Source organism: Carassius carassius, chromosome 11 (genome assembly GCF_963082965.1).
Source record: "Carassius carassius chromosome 11, fCarCar2.1, whole genome shotgun sequence".
Lineage (NCBI taxonomy): Eukaryota > Metazoa > Chordata > Actinopteri > Cypriniformes > Cyprinidae > Carassius > Carassius carassius.
This window is the reverse complement of record NC_081765.1, coordinates 801,768-824,863: the sequence shown is the minus strand read 5'-3', so window position 1 is coordinate 824,863 and position 23,096 is coordinate 801,768. Positions and strand designations below refer to the sequence as shown.

Sequence of the window (23,096 nt, the reverse complement as noted above, 5' to 3'; positions counted from 1 at the left end):
AATATACCATAAATGTATTTTATGTATCTTATTCATAGTCAGATTATTGCTTTCTATGTAAATTTAACCAATTTTAGGACCTTTGATTTGGTTTTAGTCAGAAAAGAGCTGCCAATGTTTATGCATTTGGACCATGTTCAGAAAAAAAACATGACTTGTACGGTCCAGGAAAATTTTAACATCATCATCAGAAGAAAAAAGAAAGAAAAAGTGGTTCAAGTTATTATCTTCAGAAATGTTTTAAATGGTTTTCTTAACATACATACTCTTGAAACTGGAGATTTGCATCTATTGAACCATCATCATTATCATAAATACATTTTCAGTGCAACATGAGAAAGTGATCATGTCCATGTATATAAACATCCTACTGTAAAGTGCCTACAAGCAACACAACATTATTACACATTCAAGGTAAAAAAGGTGCAAACATTTCTTTAGATGTATAAAAACAATTGATTTAAAAATTAAAGTACATAAAAATGTATATCATGCATTTTGTTCTTCAGGACTTTGCCCTTCTCAGACCTACATCTGGCAAGCTAAAATTCATATACATTAAATTATTGTCATTTATTTGTTTTACTTTATTTTTACAGTGCAGAAAATAAAAGTGCTTTTTTCAGATTAGGTTGAAATGTACATATTGCATGTCCCTATGAAAGAAAAAGTACTGAAAGATAATCTGAGAGGTAAGAGGAGAGCAGACAGTTAGAAGAGATATCTCCTGTGTCATAAATCATGTACTGTACATTTATATGTGCCGTTCAGTCTGTGTGTTGTGTATACTTGCATCCAAGAGTTTTACAGTCCTGCACCAGCAAAGCCAACCTGACTATATATATATATATATATATATATATATATATATAACTGCACATTTACACACCTGCTGATCTCCAAACCAATCTGAGCTGCCATGGTAGGGTGGCACAAGCACAGGAGAATAGTAAAAACTGGACCGTTTTTATTGTTTTTTGTTATGTTAACAAATAGTTGACTTTTTTGTTTTCTTAGATTTAGCTTAATAAATATATATTTACATAAATTCAGGGCATTATAGTCATAATAGAATCACATTTGTATATGCACCTTGTAAATGCTTTGGAAAGTAAGCATCTGTACATAGTAGTGTCAGTCAGTCCCAAACACTTCATTTACGTGACGTCTGAACAGATTAAAACTACTTTATCCAGGCTGGAGGACGGAGATTCCTGTGATCAGGAGTTTCATCCAGCACTACTGATTCGATCTAGACTCTGACTTTACATCGACTGCTACCACAAGCCTTCCACACATGAACGGACATGATTCTGGCCCACACGGAAGTCTGTCTGCACTACAACAGCACAAACCTTATTGATACCATCACTGCTGCTTATTGGGAATGCCCTGAAGTTTTTAATTGCATTGATCTGTTCATATATTTCCTGTAATCCTCAACTCTAGCAGCAGGTCACTGCTGAACTTGTCTTGCTATATGTTCCGTGGCTATGTCCTGGTCACGAGGCAGTTTACGATCCCAAAGTTGCTATGACCAGTGTCTGAGTATTTGTTCTTAAGGTGGCTAGTCCTTTTGTGTAGTGTATCGTTGCGTTTCTCAGAGGATGTGTGTGCACACGTGTTTCACGAAAATCTGTGTTCCTTTCACTTTGGTGCAACTGAATGTGAAAGTGTGTGCTGGGGTGTGTATGTGTGTGTTTCAGTTTTGAGGACCCTGTCCCCAGCCTCCTGCACTCGGGGGATGACTTGGCTCTCCGCTCCCTGATTGGTCGAGTTCAGCACTGTCACAGTCCGAGTCCTCACACAACGCGCGAGTCTGGAAACAGGACAAAGAGTGTCAGCCATCTCTTGGACACATTATATATTGCCTGTCATTAACAAAGTCTGGTCCTGGAGGTCCTACAGAGTCTGTCTGCAAATTGCTTGAAGACCTTGTTCAGGTGTGTTTGATTCGGCTAATTTCTGCAGGACAGTGGACCTCCAGAGCCAGGTCTGGAAAAGCCTAAAACATTTGTTTTTCTCGGGGCGACATGTGTTGCAAGGATTCTCACAATACTTGTACCTCCAGGATATTTTGTTCCAGGTCAAAGTTGGCCCTCTCCTGTTCAAGGGCAGCGGCCTCTCTTTCGGATAGATTAGGGTCTGTAATATCGACAGGGATCTCAGAGCCCTGGGAGATGAGGTCATCGCTGCGATCGTCCAATCGCTCGTCTGTGTTGGTGCTGACCACGTCCGGCGTGCCGCTGTGGGAGTGGTCAGTGGTGTGGCCCTCCTCTCCCTCAGAAACAGACAGGTTCTCGGAGCTGAAGGTGGATACTGACTGACACTTGGTTATACTGGTCGGCCGTCTGCAAAATGGACATTAGAGAACATACAAGCCATTAAACAAGATATATTAAAATTAAGATAGCGGGTTGCACTTTATTTCACAGTGCATGTACGTACACTGTATTTACTTAAGAAAGCACTGGGCAATTCAAGGTAACTCCATTGATTAGGGTTAGGAAAATGTTGAGGGTAAGCACCTAAGTATTACCCAGCTATTGTAAATTAAAGTGGATCCCATGGCTTCATGGGATAGTAAAGTGTCCATCGAAGGTGCAAGTAGTCGGTCATCCAGGTATGTTATGCTACCTGTTTTTTGAATACTGTCATCCTTGAACTGGGTTGGGAGACACTGACCAAGCAAGATGCCATAACCGAGCACCCTAGTTAGCACAGGGTTCCTCAAATCTTGTCCTGGAGGGCCAATGCATTTCAGAGTTTAGCTCCAACCCTGATCAAACTCCTCTACCTGTGATTTTCTAATGATCCTGGAGACATTGATTAGCATACTCAGGTGTGTTTGATTAGGGTTAGAGCTAAACTCTGCAGGAAAGTGAATCTCGAGGGCCAGATTTGAGGATCCCTGTCTTAGCATATGTGGTATGACTTTAAACAGGCATGCAATACTGACCTTAAAACAAGACCTTACTTAATTATGTGTTTAGAAGTGATGCTTTGCATAAATAAATCAACTCCAAACTACTCAAGTTCACACTGAAGATATTTCATAAGGAATAAATTATTATATTCTTACCGTCTCCTTGGTAACTCCACCTCACTGTCCACCTCGCCCTCTTCTTCTTCTGAGGAAACTCCACGTCGCTGGTGGAATTCAACACAATTCATTCAAACATGCTCAATGATTAAGACCCCAAACATCACTGCAAAAATAACACACATAAACTTCTCATTTGTCTAATTTCATCTTTACCATTTTGAATTTTGCTGTGTGATCAATTGATTATTTCTAAATGAAAGATCCCAAATACACTCATGTAAGCAATAATGGGGTCTTCCTTTAAACCAGTGTTTCTCAATTCCAGTCCATGTTTCTCTTATCACTTCAGAGGTTTGTTCTACTCAACCACAAGTCTCTTGTGAAGTGGACATCACATGATATTATGCCATGATTACAGTTCAAAGGGAGTGTATATTTTCCATTCAAAGGGCAAAGAAATTAATTGTTAATTGTATTTATTTATTTATTTACATCCTGCAGTGTCTTCGCACACAGACGAAACTTACTAGAGAAGTGTGACATAATATACTTTTGTAAATACATAATTTAAATTCACATCTCGCACATTTTAATGCGTTTTGAATGGAACAAACCTCTGAAGTGTTAAGAGAAACAAAGCGGGGGGTCATGAGGACTGGAATTGAGAACCACTGATCTATAGGGCGAGACTAGAATGAAGGTGCCTTGAGCGTAAACAAACAATGGCTAGCCAACAGCGTGTTTTTGCTATGTCTTGTAGTCAGAAAAGCCCAAAAAAGAAAGAGAACCTAACAAATAAAATGAAACATGCTAGCTGTGGTGATGTGGTGAAGCGTTGTAGAAGTGGAATCAGTTGTTGTCCATTATGACACACTACACAAGATGAAAAGACTGAATCTTGAGTCCCAGCAGCCATTGTGTAGTCTGAACTGTCCTTGGTTTGACATAAGGCATAAATTATATTTGACTGCAATGCTTGTACAGAAATAATTTATGTTCTACCAAAGCCCAACAACATGTATGTTACACCCTATTCCATCTAAGCTCCTAAGAGGTGCTTCCAGAAGTCATAGATCCTCTTCTGACTATTATTAATTCCAAATTATCATTAGGATATGTCCCCAAAACCTTCAAACTGGCTGTAACTAAGCCTCTCATCAAAAAACCACAGCTTGACACCAAAGAACTAGTTAATTATAGACCAATCTCGAATCTCCCTTTTCTGTCCAAGATACTAGAAAAGGTGGTATCCTCACAATTATATTCCTTCTTAGAGGAAAATGGTATCTGTGAGGATTTCCAGTCAGGATTTAGACCGTATCATAGTACTGAGACTGCTCTCCTTAGAGTTACAAATGATCTGCTCTTATCATCTGATCGTGGTTGTATCTCTCTATTAGTTCTATTGGATCTTAGTGCTGCATTTGACACAATTGACCACAACGTTCTTTTGCATAGACTTGAACACTTTGTTGGCATTAATGGAAGTGCATTAGCACGGTTTAAATCGTACTTATATGACCGCCATCAATTCGTAGCAGTGAATGAAGAGAAGTGCAGTATGGAGTACCTCAAGGCTCAGTACTAGGGCCGCTACTCTTCACGCTTTATATGTTACCCTTGGGAGATATCATCAGGAAACATGGTGTTAGCTTTCAATGTTATGCTGATGATACTCAGCTTTATATTTCTTCACGGCTCGGTGAAACACACCAATTAGAAAAACTAATGGAATGCATAGTCGATATAAAAAACTGGATGACGAGTAATTTCTTACTGCTAAATTCTGTGTTAATTATAGGACCTAAAAGCTCTGCATGTAATAACCTAGAACACTGTCTAAGACTTGATGGCTGCTCTGTCAATTCTTCATCATCAGTTAGGAACCTAGGTGTGCTATTCTCGCAATCTTTCCTTAGAAAGCAACATTGCTAGCATTTGTAAAACTAAATTTTTCCATCTCAAAATATATCTAAATCAGAATCAGAATCAGAATGAGCTTTATTGCCAGGTATGTTTACACATACGAGGAATTTGTTTTCATGACAGAAGCTCCGCAGTACAACAGAATGACAGAGACAGAACATAAAACACATAATAAAAGAATATAAAAATACAAAAAATACAAATAAATAGATAAGGAATGACAATATACAAATTGACAATTGTAGGCAGGTATATTACAAAAATGCAGTATGTATGTACATGTATATTATGTGCAAAATTTAAGTGTATACTAAGTATGTGTGTTAGATAGATTAAGTGTATGTGTATATAAATATAAAGTGTAGTGTGTTCAGTGTGTATCAGCTGTTCATAAGATGGATTGCCTGAGGGAAGAAACTGTTCCTGTGTCTGGTCGTTCTGGTGTTCAGTGGTCTGTAGCGTCGACCAGATGGCAACAGTTCAAAGAGGGAGTGTGCTGGATGTGAGGGGTCCAGAGTGATTTTAACAGCCCTTTTTCTCACTCTGGATAAGTACAGTTCTTGAATAGATGGGAGGGTTGTACCGATAATTCGCTCAGCAGTCCGGACTACCCTCTGTAGTCTTCTGAGGTCAGATTTAGAAGCTAAGCTGAACCAGACAGTTACTGAAGTGCAGAGGATGGATTCGATGATGGTGGAGTAGAACCGTTTCAGCAGATTCTGTGGCAGGTTAAACTTCCTCAGCTGGCGAAGGAAGTACAACCTCTGCTGGGCCTTTTTCACAATGGAGTCAATGTGAATGTCCCACTTCAGGTCCTGAGAGATAGTGGTGCCCAGGAACCTGAATGACTCCACTGCAGTCACAGTGCTGTTCATGATGGTGAGTGGGGGGAGTGCAGGGGGGTTTCTCCTGAAGTCCACAATCATCTCCACTGTTTTGAGCGTGTTAAGTTCCAGGTTGTTGAGAGTGCACCAGACAGCCAGCTCATTAACCTCCTGTCTGTATGCATACTCGATGTGCAATCGTTAGTGTACAGAGAGAAGAGCAGTGGGGAGAGAACACAGCCCTTGGGAGCTCCGGTGCTGATTGTACGGGTGCTGGATGTGTATTTTCCCAGCCTCACTAGCTGCTGCCTGTCTGTCAGGAAGCTGTTGATCCACTGACAGACGGAGGTGGGCACGGAGAGCTGAGTTAGTTTGGGCAGGAGGAGGTTTGGCATGATCGTGTTAAAAGCCGAGCTGAAGTCCACAAACAGGATCCTCACATAGGTCCCCGGTCTGTCTAGGTGTTGCAGAACATAATGCAGTCCAATGTTTACTGCATCGTCCACAGACCTGTTTGCTCTGTAGGCAAACTGAAGAGGATCCAGCAAGGGTCCAGTGATGTCCTTCAGGTGGGCCAGCACCAGTTTTTCAAATGACTTCATGACTACTGATGTTAAAGCCACAGGCCTGTAGTCATTTAGTCCTGTAATTTTGGGTTTCTTTGGGATGGGGATGATGGTGGAGCGTTTGAAGCATGAAGGGACTTCACACAGCTCCAGCGATCTGTTGAAGATCTGTGTGAAGATGGGGGCCAGCTGGTCAGCACAGGAATTCAGACAGGCTGGTGTAACACAATCTGGGCCTGGTGCTTTTTTCCTTTTCTGCTTCCGGAAGACCTGGCGCACCGCATCCTCGCTGATCTGTATTGCAGGTGTGGGGGAGAGGGGGGATGCAGGAGGTGTGAATGGTGAGAGTGCTTGATTGGAGAGGTGTTCAGGATGGGTTGCAGGAGCTGTTAATGGTGTGAACAGTTGTTTGGAGAGGCATTCAGGGTTGGTTGCAGGAGCTGTTATTGGTGTGAACGGTTGTGTGGAGAGGCGTTCAGGGCAGGTGATGGGTGTTCTTTCAAACCTGCAGTAAAACTCGTTCAGATCGTCTGCCAGTCGTTGATTCTCCACAGTGCTGGGGGGTGGTGTCTTGTAATTGGTGATCTTCTTTAGACTTTTCCACACTGATGCTGAGTCGTTCGAAGTGAACTGAGTCCTTATTTTTTCAGAATAATTCCTCTTTGCCACTCTGATCTCTTTTTCCAGTGTGTATTTAGCCTGTTTATACAAGACATTGTCCCCCTTCCTGTAAGCATCTTCTTTGGCCTGACGGAGCTGTCTGAGTTTTGCAGTGAACCACGGTTTGTCATTGTTGTAATTTAGTTGAGTCTTGGTAGGAATACACATATCCTCACAGAAACTGATATATGATGTTACAGTCTCTGTGAGTTCGTCCAGATCGGTGGCAGCAGCTTCAAAAACACTCCAATCAGTGAGGTCAAAACAAGATTGTAAATCCTGTTCTGCTTCATTAGTCCATCTTTTTACAGTCCTTAATACAGGTTTAGCTGATTTTAGTTTCTGCCTGTAGGTCAGTATAAGATGAACCAGAAGGTGATCAGAACGTCCCAAAGCTGCTCGTGGAACAGAGTGATATGCATCCTTTATTGTGGTGTAACCGTGATCCAATATATTACTGTCTCTGGTGGGACAGGTAACATGCTGTCTGTATTTTGGCAGTTCACGGGAGAGATTGGCTTTATTAAAGTCCCCGAGAATGATTAAAACAGAGTCCGGGTGTTGTTGTTCTGTCTCTGTGATCTGCTCAGCAAGTTTCTGAAATCCAGGCTTACTTGCGCTTGCGGAGGAATGTAAACACTAACCAGAATGATCGAGCGAAACTCCCGCGGCGAATAGAACGGCTTGCAATTGACAAACTGCATTTCTAGATCAGGACAGCACATCTTCTTTAACACAGTTACATCTGTACACCACCGTTCATTGATGTAAAAGCATGTCCCGCCGCCGTGCGATTTCCCCGTTGATTCTGCGTCGCGATCCACTCTAAACAGCTGAAAGCCCGGCAGATGGAGCGCGCTGTCCGGTATGGCGTCATTCAGCCAGGTTTCCGTGAAACACAGAGCAGCAGAGTGTGTGAAATCCTTATTTGTCCGAGAAAGCAGAAGGAGTTCGTCCGTTTTGTTGGGTAGAGAGCGTAGATTTGCCAGATGGATGCTAGGCAACGGCGTTCGAAATCCGCGCTTCCTGAGTCTGACGAGCGCGCCAGCTCGCTTTCCCCGCCTGCGCGTCCTGAAGCGTTTGATCAGCGCCGCTGCTCTTCCGATAACAATATTCAGTAAAACGTCTGAATAATTGAAATCCGGAAAAACATCTTGTGGTGCGTTCTGCAGAATGTTCAGCAGTTCATCCCTGGTGAAACTGATTGCAGGAATATAACTAAAGACAGGACAAACTAACAAAAAGACAAAAACATATGCAGAGCACGTCACGGAGGCAGCCATCCTGTACCGGCGCCAAACAACAAGATTACGGCCTATGCTCTCAATGTCCAGTGCAGAAATGTTAATCCATGCATTTATGACCTCAAGGTTAGATTATTGTAATGCTTTATTGGGTGGTTGTTCTGCACGCTTAGTAAACAAACTACAGCTAGTCCAAAATGCAGCAGCAAGAGTTCTTACTAGAACCAGGAAGTATGACCATATTAGCCCGGTCCTGTCAACACTGCACTGGCTCCCTATCAAACATTGTATAGATTTTAAAATATTGCTTATTACTTATAAAGCCCTGAATGGTTTAGCATCTCAGTATTTGAATGAGCTCCTTTTACATTATAATCCTCTACGTCCGCTACGTTCTCAAAACTTAAAAAAAAACAAAACAATCAAAAACAATTTGATAATACCTAGAATATCAAAATCAACTGCAGGCGGCAGATCCTTCCTATTTGGCGAGATTAAAGACTCATCTCTTTAACCTGGCTTACACATTAATATGCTTTTAATATCCAAATCCGTTTTTAGGCTGCATTAATTAGGTTAACCGGAACTGGGAACACTTCCCATAACACCCGATGTACTTGCTACATCATTAGAAGAATGGCATCTACGCTAATATGAGCACTATTGTCACTCCCAGCAGTGAGAACAGGTGAAAACTGCACAATCTTTAGAGGCCATTTTCTCCCTTTTGAGCTTTTTTGAGTGCCTACCTTCAATGGCCACAACTTCTCCAAATATTATCAGATTTCCATGTGTTACACGTCTAACACTACACTTTCAGAATCTGTGAATAACTAAAAATGCCCCAGAACCGATTTGTGTCCCTGCTTTCCGTGATTGGTCACATATAGTTGTTTTCAATTTGCATAACAGTGACTGTAAAATATGTACTTTAGTTATGGGAATTGCATATTTTTAGTTTTGATATTTGGGATATGGTCATTGGGCTATTTTTGATTTACCATTGGGCTAGTTTTTTTACGCATACCTGGCAACCCTGCTTAGATAATTCCTTATAGCGATCATCACAAAGCAGAAGTGTATTGTTAGAGGATGTCTGGGGTCCAAAGATCTGAAATAAGGCATCTTCTTTACATTTTTTGCATGTGAGGTGAGAGGAGATACAAGGTCAAGGCCATTTATCTAGTCTGAGTCAGTCACTTCAACTGATTCTGTCTTGATAAGCGGTGAAAACAGTGTCTTGTTGTGTAAAGTGCTAACTGAAACTCTAAATAAAACTTTTTTCAATTCATGTCTAATGAGCTCATATTAATTAAGAATTTATAGAAAAGGTGAGGAAAAAAAGTGGAAAACTTAAAGGGAATGGTGACCCGTCCAGTGCAAAGATCTATTTACCTTTCCTTGCCAAGTCAAGTCACCTTTATTTTATTAAGAATATGATCAGTCAGTTCAGTGTGGTTTCATGTACATACACAGAAATCTGTATCTCTGAAAACCCTGAGGATGAAAATTAAACCTGGGGAATAGAGAGATGTGTACCTGTTTGCGTGTGATAGCAGCTCGATACAGTATGGCTGATGGAGTCAGATGACTGCCGCTGGATCCTCTGGGCAATCGCACCGTCCCGGTTCCCTCTTCTTTCTCCTCTCCTACATGAGTTCTGCCCACCGCTCCACTTCGGCCACAGCAGGGTGAATCTGGGCTGCTGGAGAATGGCAGTGAAGCAGCGTCCTCACTCGCAGTGTCACTTCTGGGTGGAGTCTCGTCCAGACCGGCCCCTGCTTCAGCGCCACCGCCGGGCTCTCTGCCCAGGGCTTCGGTCGGGGCAGCTCCACTGACTCCGTCTTCAGCGCGGCGGGTGGAGGAGAGCAGATCTGGGCTGGACGAGGACAGCTTCAGCGGGGGCGGCTCCTGCTGGCCCTCCCTCATCACAGTCCCTGAAGCAGTCTCAGTGAGTGGCGGTGCGGGCGGCGTTGTGTTGGGTTGCGGGGGCTCTCTTTCTCGGCTAGCAGGGGCAGTAGGGTGCTTAGGCCCTGACAGATCTCCGCTGCTTCCTTTGCCGCTCCTCCGGTGACGAGTTTTCATCCTGCGGGCGCGGTTAGGTGAGGTAGGCCCTCGGTTTGCACATGGCGGGACGGTCACCTGCAGCACACCAGCGTCCATCTTGGGGAGAATGATCTCTGATCTCAGGAGGTCAGGTCTAGATATGGCATACATTACATATATCAAAAACTGAAGAAATAAATCTGGGTTTTATTTTACTTTAATCATGACAATTCTCTTAACTGCATGCAGCACAATAATGGAAATTATGATAATGTATTTGGTCTTGGCAGACTTTATCTGCTATGCACACTTGCTGCTTCCAAAACTTACACAAGCTGTGAGAAAGTAAGACTTTATGCTGCTGCAGAAATAGACATACATAACATAGCTGTTACATATAACTGATCTAGACAGGTGGTGCTGGGGGAAGTGGAGGGTTTCGGGAGCTCTGAACACCACAGGACACTAAACCAAACTTTTTAAATCTTGAGCTAGCAAGATTATTGGCCGTCACAATCAACTGCCATGTAGTATACAGTGTACTTACTAGTAGACTACATGGCATTAAATGTCCAATAACTTTCTCTTGACAAACTTTTCTTTTGTATTTTTGTGCTTTTTCAGTAATGTTAGCCTATAGAGGGAGTGTCTCATCCTTTTTTCCCAGAATTATGTTGCTTTGGGAATGCATGCAATAAGGATTTCCAGTTGTGTCCATGTTCTGGCAAATGTCAAAGATTCTCTTCCAAACATTTAATCATGTACTAGTGATGTGCGGGTCAAGTTTTCTTCCAATCTGCGGATCCCGCTTTTATGAAATTATTTAGCCCGCCCCACAAATAAAGTAAATTGTATTTTGTAAAGTGGGTCTTCATCACTAACCTCATGGTATCTGTCATTTAACATACTCCAAATTTAATAACATTAGGATGAGATTAAGAACAGCATTCATGTGCATAAATACAGAATAAGGAATTATGTGTGAGACGTTCTGCTGTGGATATAAATGTAAGCAATCCATGTAATCATTAATAAATAAGAGGCTTCTTATTTTGTTCTTACCTCTTGCTGTGAGGAGGCAGTTTCTGGGGGACGCTTCTCTTCTTGATGAGTTTGTCCACTGTGGTTGAGGGGTGATGTTTGAAGAGACCAGGATATTTTTTATCCAGACACTGTTCCCTCCTTAATCAAGAACAAAGCAGCAGTAGCACTTCATGGTGTTATAAATGAAGATACCAGAAGCTGAATGTTAATCATCTCAAAGTAACATGACATGGAATATCAGGAGACCTTTCCATGAAAAAGGCACAAAATAGGGCCTAAACATGGGAGACCTGGCCTGAACATGGAAAGGACTGACAGATTAAGAGCTCTTTCTCAATTTCTTTCATGACTGTTCATAGTCATTTCATAGTTTCATAGACTGTTCATTTGATAATACACAAGACATCTGTCTCTCTGAGGTGGCCAAAAGCAGTGTGATCTGGCCTGGAAACTGTGTGCTGAGCTACAAAATACTATTTCAAATCGCCATCTAGTGGCTATTGCATGACACACAACAAATGTATATAATTAAGTTGGCTTGAGAAAGCCAACTTATTGATATGGTATTTAAACTTATTATTATTCTTCTGACCCAAAATTTTGGAACTCTAACTCCTCCTAGAGCTTTAACTCTACAAACTCCAAACTATCTATCTATCTATCTTCAAACATTTTCTTGCTTTCTTTCTTCCTTTCTTTCTATCGGTCTATCTATCTATCAATCATCTGACTCTATCTATCTATCTATCTATCTATCTATCTATCTATCTATCTATCTATCTATCTATCTATCTATCTATCTATCATCTGACTATATCTATCTATCTACCTGTCTATCTATATTCAAACTCATCTATCTATCTATCTATCTATCTATCTATCGATAGAAAACATAATAGAAACATGCTAGCAACATGCTAGCAACATGCTAGTTGCATGCTAATCATGCTAGAAACATGCTAGCAACATGCTAATCATGCTAGAAACATGCTAGTCGCATGCTAATCATTCTAGAAACATGCTAGCAACATGCTAAAAATGCTAGTCGCATGCTAATCATGCTACCAACATGCTAGTTGCATGCTACTTATGCTAGAAACATGCTAATCATGCTAGACACGTTAGCAACATGCTAATCATGCTAGAAACATGCAAGCGACATGCTAGCAACTTGCTAATCATGCTGAAAACATGTTAACGACATGCTAGAAACATGTTAATCATGCTAGAAACATATTGACAACATGCTTGTAATGCTAGCAATATGTTAATCATTTTCTTTTTTAAACTTCTTAAACTTTTCAAATGTTTAAAGGTCCCATGACATGGATTATTTTCTTTTCTTTAAATGCTTTTTAATGTTTCCTTAGGTGTACTTATATTGTTAGTATGATTTTTACATTTAAAATTTAGAAATAAAAAGCATTTTTTATATCCTGATATTAGCCCTCTGGCTTGAATGCTCTGTTTGAAGGGGCGTGTCTGCTGTGAGACTCCGAGGAAACCACAACTGTTGTGATTGGCTGACATCTTTGCATTCGAAATGCGTATTACATGTGGACCCCTCTCAAATATATATATATACTACAGCTGTCGAGATTAACGAATCGTGGATTTGTTGATTATATAATTATTTTATCGATCTTTTCCCATCACATGAAAGGCTGCAGTGATGAGCAGCATTGAGTAGACAGAGTCTGTTTATCGCGTGAATGCAGTGATCTCGTCATTATTGCAACACGTTTTCTCTCACAAAATGCTTTCACCACAACTAACAGCAAACACATGAATACAGTAAGAGCTCCGTTGTGCAGCATAACAGCGTCATTCATTGTAACGGCAGTTTGGGCAAGTGTGCAGATATACTCGCGATGTGTAACAGCTCCGGAAAAAAGGGAGCGTTCTTTGATCGCTCTCTGTAGTTAAATCACAATTTAAATAACAGATTTGTTTCATGCTACTAAGAGTAACAACGTGAAGTTGATCGTTTAGTCACTGGCTTGATTCACTGATGCATAAACAGTATTAAACGATTTAGAAAGAAAGTCTGTGTGAACTTGAATGATTAACTACACATCAGAAATCACTGATCACAGATCAGGCATTAATGAACACTGTTACTCACTGTTTGTGCCGGTGCTGTCGAATCCATATCATAAAAGTCTGTTTGTTACGCCTGTCCTGACATTGCGACTGAATTATATGTAAATATTTGGGCGGGCAAAGCAGAGAAAGGGGAGGTAACATTTCTCTTTACAACGTCACAAAGAGGAGATTCTAGATCAGCCCGTTTGAGCTTCCGTTTTCTCAAAGGCAGAGAAAGATAGTAAAATCTCGATTTACACCGATTAAAATTTTTAGAAACTTGGGGACCACATACATGCTAGGGGAAGTCATATTAATGTTAAAAAAACTCAGAAAGTGAAATTTTCATGTCATAGGACCTTTAAATCTTTTTAAACTTTTTAAATTTTTCACATTTTCTAAACTTTGCAAACTTTCTAAACTTTTCAAACTTTCTGGTCAGGCTTTCTCAAGCCAACTTAAAGTTTATCTTGATGAACTTTTTTTTATCTAGTTTCCAATTAGCATGTCTGCAAGTTTTGTTTATGATAAAGCACATCTTTAAAGGCAGCATCTGTACTTTCTTAATTCACTCTATGTGTCAATATCAATAATAGAACTTATCCACGTGTTTGTGTGGACAGCGGAAGCTAAAGCAGGTTTAATCCATGGAGGTGCTGGCACAATCACTTAAACTTTTTCCCCTGATAACAGTGAAATCAACTTAAAATACAGATAAGATTAATACATAATTTGAAACTTTAAAGTCTGCTTTTATTTGTGTGCACTCACAATGAAAACAAATCATTGTGCTTCAATAAAATGAAAGAACAAACAGGATGTGTTTTCTGCCATCTTTAATAAATAATTAAATTATCTCATTGCTATTTTTCCAGACACATTCATAGTAATTAATGTTGCTGGGATGGTGATGTTAAACACTGCGCAAGCCCGCCCTGACAGTCCTGGTAACATGATATTACATTGTTTCCACCAGTGCAGCACATCTTTTCCATCACTTTAATTGATGAATGTCTAAGATATAAAAGAAGGAGAAGCCTAAAACAGGCCCCGTCGGGCTCGGGCTGACATGCAGGGCTCTACTATGGAAGTCAATGGATTATAATAACTGTATGGAACAACATGAGTGGGCATGAATGATGTGAGAATATTTTTTTTAGTTGTACTCTAAAATACACTTTATTAAAAACTCAGTTTATCTTTTTAGAGTATAATACCTTTATCATTAGATATGTCTTATTTGGTTTATGGAGTGTTTTATGTGTGTTTTACCTGAGCAGCTCTTTCTCTTTGAGCTCCAGCTGCAGCATCACAGCGTTGAGCTCCATGTACAGATTGTTGGCTCTCTCTAGCTTTCTCTCGTAGTGTTCTCTGATGTCGAGAGCATGCCTGTAAAATGAGCCGGATGTCATGCTCGGTAACAACCCTTTAAAGGACACAATCTTCTCTCTTTCTCACAATACAGTTACTGTGTAAATAAATACACAGTGTATAACATCATCATAATAGCAAAACACATTTTTTTTGTGATTAATTGCAATTAGGGTTGCAACAACTAATCGATAAAATAAATTATTATCGATAATGAAAATCATTGCCAGCGATTCTCATTATCGATTAGTCGGGTCTGCCCACAGTGCACGTCCAAATTCAGCCGGTCGCATCAAATTACAGAACTGAATAAAATGCATCTAGAAATACTGGAGGAAACAGAATAAGCTCCTGCAGGAAAATTACATGATCCAAGCTGCCCAAAACATAGAAATCTTTATTTTAAGCTTCATGCTGAAGCATTAGTGTAATGACTTGCCTGTCAGGTGCTTTGACAGATACGTGTGTGCATCCTCAGTTCAAAACACTTTCAGTTGACGACCATATTTTTATCTGTAAATGTTGCAAACCTTTCCTGACAGTCTGCATCAAGTTGAAATCTTTACTGAAAGAGCACCGGCGCGGTAGGCACGTTAAACAGACAGAACATAGTAGAGACACTATTCAGCGCAAAAACATTCACGGTGCTGAAATATCTGTTGTTGAACATTACATTTATGTTTAAAAGTCGACATGTGGTGCAAGTCCTGTATGAGAGTACTAGAAACTGAAGGGACAGCAGCGTGTGATTGTCTGAATATAAATATCAGACGCTTTTACAGGATAAAGAAATGACAGTAACAGACTGACTCAGATCAAAGTGTTCTGTAGAACTTTACTGTGATTTTATAAATAAATTAATAAATAATCTTCTTTATTATTTTAATTTTTGATCTAGAGATTTAACCTATATAGCCTACAGTGATTAACAAATTTATTAAAACAAATTTATGTAAGCTTTTTTACCAATTTTGTAAGGTTTGTGTCACTGTTGCTCTTAAATAACAGTATTGGTAATTACCGAAATTTTTTTTTAGCTTTATGTATTGGTTAGACCTCTAATATGAATAAGCTCTTTAGTTACAGTAGTAGGCTATTTCTAGTGCTTTAATATAATTAGTGCTGTGAAAGAAAGGCAGGAAAAAATCATTTGTGCTTTGTTTATTTTTTCAGATACACAATCAGTCAAAAACTACATAAAAAATTCCAGAAAGCATGCAAGCTGTTATCAAAGTCAAAGAAAGCCATTTAGGTTATTAGGTGAATAAATACTATTTAGTTTAAGTTAAGTTGTCCAATAAATGTCATGTCCGCTGTCTGATCACCCCGTTCTTTGGTGTGTGTGTTTTTGTATATGTCTGCATCTCGTGTGCACATGGTGTTTTGTTTTGGTTTGATCTGTGGCGTTCCTCTCTCCCCCTCATTACTACAGTTTCTGCTTCTAATTGTTTGACTCTGCTCACCTGAATTTAATGTCTGTTCATCTCGTGCTCTATTTATTCCCATCTGTCGTGCCAATCGGTGCCAGATCGATGTGCGACTATAGTCCATGTGTAGCCATTCTGTCTGATCCAGTCAAGTCTTGTTCTGTTGTGCCATTGTTTGAAGCTACTGGTTTTGTTTTGTTTTCTATTTTTTCCCCTCCCTCATTTCCTAGACCGGGCACCTGCATTCTTCAGAAGTGTTTTGGTTTGCTCCATTACTGGCTCTCTCGTGTCTTCCTCCCCTCTCTGCTCTCTACGCGGCCGCGCCATTGGGCGCCCCCTGCCGAGTGTTTACGCAAGGACATTGAAGTCGCTTATTTTTTTGTTGGACCTTTTTCCTTATTTCCCGGCCTGTTTCTGTTCGTTTGAGGGAGTTTTCTCTTTTGGACTTGAATAAATTGAATAAATTGGTCTCACACTGTAACCTGCATCTGTGTCCAGTTGTGTTCCTGACAGAAAGATCTGGCCAAGATGGACACAGCAGGCGCAGATTCTGTCAGAACCGCAGTCACCAAGCAGGGTGTTCTTTTGGGCCAGCACGAAGCCAGACTGACGAACACCACAAGGGAGGTGGCGTTCCTAGTCAACCAAGTGGCTGAGCTGACCACCGCATCCAAGAGCTGCAACGAGAGGCTGCACAGGGTGGTGCAGTTCACCATCTTCCTCGCCATGAGGCTGAGCGCAGATGCAATAACCCACCACCCTATGATGGGGACCCCAATTCCTGCCGGGCCTCCTTGTCCCAGTGTTCTGTGGTGTTTGCCTTGCAGCCACATACATACGCACTTGGGATGTCCAAAGTGGCTTTTGTATTGACTCTTCTAACTGGCAAGGCTACAGACTGGGGAACCTCCGTCTGGGAGACTCAAGCTCCCTGTTGTGCTTCTTTCAAAGATTTCCGCCAGGAGATGGAGAGGCTATTTGACCGCTCTGCCAGAGGTCAGGAAGCGGCTGACCAGCTAGCATGGCTCCGTCAGGCGGGTCGCTCAGTGACGGACTATGCGATTCATTTCAAGACTCTGGCAGGTACCTTGAGGCCTGTCAAGCTATGTTCCGTGCAGGGCTAGAGGATGACATCCAGGATGAGCTGGCCACTCAGGACATGCCACGTAACTTTGACGATCTTGTTAATATGGCATTGCGGATCGAGGGTCGCCTCGCCGCCGCCGTCAGCGCCTGGCAGTTCGTCCATCCTGGAGGACTGAGGAGTCGTCATCTGTTTCCCCCACATAAACCACTGAGCCTGAGCCTATGCAAGTGGGGCACCTTTGGCTCACTCCACAACAGAAGCAGCAATGCCTCGCCCTAGGGCTGTGTCTGTATTGCGGCAAATCAGGTCACTTCACAGCAGGTTGTCTAATAAAAGTCAAGGCTTGCCAGTAAAGAGGGGGATCCTGGTGAGCGCTACCCCTTTATTGCTTCCCCCTCCTCTCGCTCTCTCCTTCCTGTTTCAATTCAGTTTGGTGATGTCTTTAAATCCTGTGCAGCACTGGTTGACTCGGGAGCTGAGGGCAACTTTATGGACATCTCTCTGGCCACCCGTTGGGGGATTCCTGCCATTCCTCTTCCTGACCTATTCCTGCCCGTTCATTGAATGGCACTTTGATCACCACTGTCTCCTATGCTACTCCTCCTGTCAATCTTATAGTCTCGGGCAATCACCATGAGGTGAACACGCTGTACCTTCTTGAATCCCCGAGTGCTCCTATAGTTCTGGGGCACCCGTGGTTGGTGCAACATGTCCTTCACATGGATTGGTCCAGCAACTTTGTCTTGTCTTGGAGTAAGTTTTGTCTTGTGTCTTGTTTGGGTGCTGCCTCTTTTCCTGTGTCTGTGTGTCCTGTCTTGCAGGTGGAGGCTGCTGATTTGAAGGGGGTCCCGGTGGAGTACCACGACCTGTGCCAGGTGTTTAGTAAGTCCCGGGCCACCTCCTTACCTCCACATCGCCCTTATGATTGTGCCATTGAGCTCCTTCCAGGCACTTCTCCGCCCAAGGGTCACTTGTTTTCCCTTTCAGGCCCTGAAAGAGAGGCCATAGACACATATATTAATGAATCCCTCAAAGCCGGTCTCATCCGACCCTCTTCAGCTCTTGCAGGTGCTGGGTTCTTCTTTGTCAAGAAGAAGGATGGCTCCTTGCGTCCTTGTATAGATTATCGAGGCCTGAATGATATCACTATTAAGAACAGGTATCCCTTGCCTCTTATGTCATCTGCCTTTGAGCTATTGCAGGGAGCCAAGGTCTTCACCAAGCTAGACCTTCGGAATGTCTATCACCTGATTCGCATACGTGAGGGGGATGAGTGGAAGACAGCTTTCAACACACCCATGGGACACTTAGAGTACCGGGTCCTACCATTTTGTCTGACCAATGCCCCAGCTGTCTTCCAGGTACTGGTTAACGACGTGTTGAGAGACATGGTGAATCGCTTCGTCTTCGTGTATCTTGATGATATCTTGATATTTTCCCCATCTCTGCAGGTACACACTCAGCATGTTCGCCAGGTGTTACAACAGCTGCTGGAGAACCAGCTCTATGTTAAGGCGGAGAAGTGCATCTTCCATGCCCAGTCGGTTTCCGTTCCTGGGGTTTGTTGTTTCTGCGGGGGAGATCAAAGCGAACCCCCGTAAGGTAAGGGCCATTGCCGAGTGGCCAGCTCCTGACTCTCGTAAAACTCTGCAGCGGTTCCTGGGGTTTGCCAACTTCTGTCGGCGGAACTTTGGTCAGATTGCTGCACCTTTAACAGCACTCACCTCTCCCAAGGTACCGTTCAAGTGGAATATTGGGGCGCAGGAGGCCTTTGATAAACTAAAGTCCCATTTTATCTCTGCTCCTGTCTTGTCTATTCCAGACCCTGAACGTCAATTCATTGTTTAGGTGGATGCCTCAGATGTCGGTGTGGGCACGGTCCTATCTCAGCCGTCGCACGAGGATGGAAAGGTGCATCCCTGTGCCTTCTTCTCCCACCGCGAGTCCCCCAGAATGGAATTACGACATAGGTAATCAGGAGTTGTTGGCGGTCAGGCTGGCTTTGGGGGAGTGGCGTCACTGGTTGGAGGGCGCAGCTCGGCCATTCCTGGTCTGGACGGATCACAAAAACCTTGAGTATATCCGTTCGGCCAGGAGGCTGAGCTCCCGACAGGCTCGCTGGGCCCTCTTCTTTGGCCGGTTCAATTTCACCTTATCATACAGGCCCGGGTCCAAAAATGTTAAGCCCGATGCTCTTTCTCGTCTCTTCGAGGCCCCTGGGGGGGAGGAGTCAGCAGACACCATCTTGCCCAAAAAGGTGGTGGTGGCATCCCTCTCTTGGGACATCGAGAGACGAGTAGAGGAGGCCCTACTTAAGGTAGGGTAATCTGTTTGTTTCCACCAAGTTGCGCTCTGAAGTAATTTAGTGGGGTCATTCGTCCAGGCTGGTCTGTCATCCAGGAATCCGGAGGTCGCTGGCTGCCATCCTTCAGCGATTCTGGTAGCCATCCATGGCCAAGGATGTCAGGCAGTTCTTGGCTGCCTGCTCGGTGTGCGCTCAGAACAAGACTCCCGTTGGTCTGCTCCACCTGTTGCCCATCCCTTCTCTCCCCTGGTCACATTTGGCCCTTGATTTTGTCACTGGCCTCCCGGAATCTAAGGGTAACACCGTCATTCTTACGGTGATGGACCGTTTCTCCAAGGCGGCCCATTTCATTCACCTTCCCAAGCTCCCCTCAGCCAAAGAGACTGCTCAGGTGATGGTTGATCACGTATTCCGGATTCATGGTCTTCCGGTCAACGTGTTCTCTGATAGGGGTCCCCAGTTTGTCTCTCGGTTTTGGATGGAGTTCTGTCGGCAGATCGGGGCCTCTACGAGTCTGTCATCAGGATTCCATCCCCAGACCAACGGGCAGTCCGAGTGGGCAAACCAGGATTTGGAACGCACTCTTCGCTGCCTGGCATCCCACAATCCCAGCTCCTGGTGTCAACAGCTGTCCTGGGTAGAATACACCCATAACTCCCTTCCGGCCTCTGCCACAGGTATGTCCCCATTCCAGTGTTCTGTCAGTTATCAACCTCCCTTGTTTCCCACACAGGAACCCGAAGCTGCGGTCCCGTTTGCTTTGGCTTTTGTCCGACGGTGTCGATACACCTGGAAGAGGGCTAAGACGGCCTTGGCCCAGGCTAATAGGTGGACCAAAGCAGCGGCCGATCGTCACCGGACTCCTGCTCCCCACTATGTGTGTGGTCAAAGGGTATGGCTCTCCACCAAGGACCTGCCTCTCAGGGTAGCCTCAGGGTACTGTTATGTCCGCTGTCTGATCACCCCGTTCTTCAGTGTGTGTGTTTTGTATATGTCTGCATTTCGTGTGCACATGGTGTTTTGTTTTGGTTTTGATCATTCGTCTTGCACCTATCTGTGGCGTTCCTCCCTCCCCCTCATTACTACAGTTTCCGCTTCTAATTGTTTGACCCCGCTCACCTGAATTCAATGTCTGTTCATCTCTTGCTCTATTTATTCCCGTCTGTCGCGCCAATCGGTGCCAGATCGATGTGCGACTATAGTCCATGTGTAGCCATTCTGTCTGATCCAGTCAAGTCTTGTTCTGTCGTACCATTATTTGCTGCTACTGGTTTTGTTTTGTTTTCTATTTTTTTCCCCTCCCTCATTTCCTAGACCGGGCACCTGCATTCTTCAGAAGTGTTTTGGTTTGGTCCGTTACTGGCTCTCTCATGTCTTCCTCCCCTCTCCGCTCTCTACATGGCCGTGCCATTGGGAGCCCCCTGCCGGGTGTTTACGCAAGGACATTGAAGTCTCTTATTTTTCTGTTGGACCTTTCTCTTTATTTCCCGGCCTGTTTCTGTTCGTTTGAGGGAGTTTTTTTCTTTTGGACTTATTGAATAAATTGGTCTCAAACTGTAACCTGCATCTGTATCCAGTTGTGTTACTGACAAAATGACAATAACATTTTTAGATTTTTCATTTTTTTGATTTATTGACAGACTCCTAAAATATCTGTATTTTGTCTATTATGACAGGTGGTCCGATAAATTGTTAGCACTGTATGTTTTCATAGCATTCTGTTGGCAGATTTGTTTGAAGGACATTGAGCAGAATGTGGAATAGTATGTTTTTGTCAAAAAAATTAAAATAAAGTTTTTTTTTTATCCGATTAATCGAAAAAATTATCTTCTAACTAATCTATTATCAAAATAATCATTAGTTTCAGCAATACATGTATTTTATAGTGTCCTTGTTACAAGTTATGTGTACTTAACATAGTTATAACAGTAACTTATGCATGATTACAAGCAAATAACCCTAAAGCAATCCATAATCCTAAATCAGTGCTTTCTTAGATAAGTACACTGTAAGTACCAGTAAGTGCACGTACTGTAAAATAGAGAGCAAACCAAATAGTGAGTTGAGCTTTTGAGTTCAGTTAGTGAGTTCTGGTGGACTGTATTAATGGTTCGGGCAGGACAGTGTTTTGTCATGTGTCTGTGTCTGACCTGAGCTCCTCTCGTCTCCGGTTGATCAGTTCTTCATCCAGACGGTGAAGACACGTGCCCTCTGACTTGATCTTCTCAAAGTGTTGCTTGACCTCCTCACGCCACTCGGCCTGCTCTCACATACACAGATTTATAATGCTGGATCTCAAATCATCAGCAGTCATTATCTTTCATTTTAATAACAGTGTTGACATGACCAGAGATGTGGCACTCAATTTTGTCCTTTCTACTGATTCCTTCCAAAATGCAACTCAGTGACATGAATATGATGTGTTTTTAATTTCTGATGTGAAATGTTTTTTTTAAATTGCATGACAAGACATGTTTAGTTCAGATAGTTTAATGACGTTGTGACACGCCAAAAAACTATAAAAATACTTTCTACCCTGAAGCATACTTTTAAAACCCTTTTGAAAATAATGATTTAGCTGTGAACTCTCACCTGGACTCAAAGTGCCAGGAAATATATTTTACCTTTAAAAATGTCACGTAGTGTAACCACTAAGTTAAGGTCATTAGATGTTTCTTGGTTTTTAAACTGCATTTCTGAGAACTTCACAGGTGTTTTAGACAAGATTTTGAAATATTTTGTTTTGGCAAACGGAAGTCAATATTTGTCCACCATGATGCTCCTGTACTGTTGTTGAGCGCTGAATGAGTCTCACCTGAGATTTGAAGTATGTCTCCTGTGGGGTGGAGAGCACATCTGCAGACGCGATGTCCAGATGCAGCAGAATCTGCCTGAACGACGGCCTGTTCCTGGGTTTGCAGTTCCTGCACACACACACACACGCACGCACACGCACGCACGCATGGACACACACACACACACACACACACACACACATTAGCATTACAAGAGTCACCTGGAAATGATTACCAGTCAGTTAACTCTTCTCTGCTTATTGCATCTTTTGCTTGTCACTTTGCACAGAGAGATGCTATTTCCATATGATCTTTTTTCTTCATTTTCTGAAAAAGTACACTTTTATAAAGAGCCCATTGAATAGAGAATACACTTTATGTGTTAACCGAATGTAATGTTTTCAGACACTGAATTGAATCTAAAATGCCATTAAATGTATTTGGCTGAACTTATAGTGTTTTGACCCACTTAAATAGGACTTCAGTATATCTTTATTTATATATATATATATATATATATATATATATATATTTTTTTTTTTTTAATTACTGCTTTTGTCTGTAAAATATGGTTAAAGTATTAATGTACTGACAATCATTTATAGAAAACTAAAATATCCTTTCATGTCATTTCTATCTAAAACTGTGTTATGGGGTTGGACAGTGTTTT

The 23,096-nt window shown here is 42.3% G+C and overlaps 1 protein-coding gene across 1 annotated transcript in view; it reads right to left on the bottom strand.

Moving 5' to 3' along the window:
- Positions 1-220: 220 nt before the first annotated feature.
- LOC132152605 (mitogen-activated protein kinase kinase kinase 12-like) overlaps positions 221-23,096 on the bottom strand; it is a 49,559-nt gene continuing 26,683 nt past the window's right edge. The window contains exons 6-13 of the mRNA XM_059561354.1: positions 22,447-22,555; positions 21,782-21,891; positions 14,714-14,830; positions 11,375-11,494; positions 9,806-10,466; positions 3,083-3,150; positions 2,066-2,351; positions 221-1,819 (exon numbers count right to left, since the gene is read on the bottom strand). Of these exons, the coding sequence (XP_059417337.1) occupies positions 1,703-1,819; positions 2,066-2,351; positions 3,083-3,150; positions 9,806-10,466; positions 11,375-11,494; positions 14,714-14,830; positions 21,782-21,891; positions 22,447-22,555 (1,588 nt within the window). The 3' untranslated portion in view covers positions 221-1,702. The remainder of the gene's footprint in view (positions 1,820-2,065; positions 2,352-3,082; positions 3,151-9,805; positions 10,467-11,374; positions 11,495-14,713; positions 14,831-21,781; positions 21,892-22,446; positions 22,556-23,096) is intronic.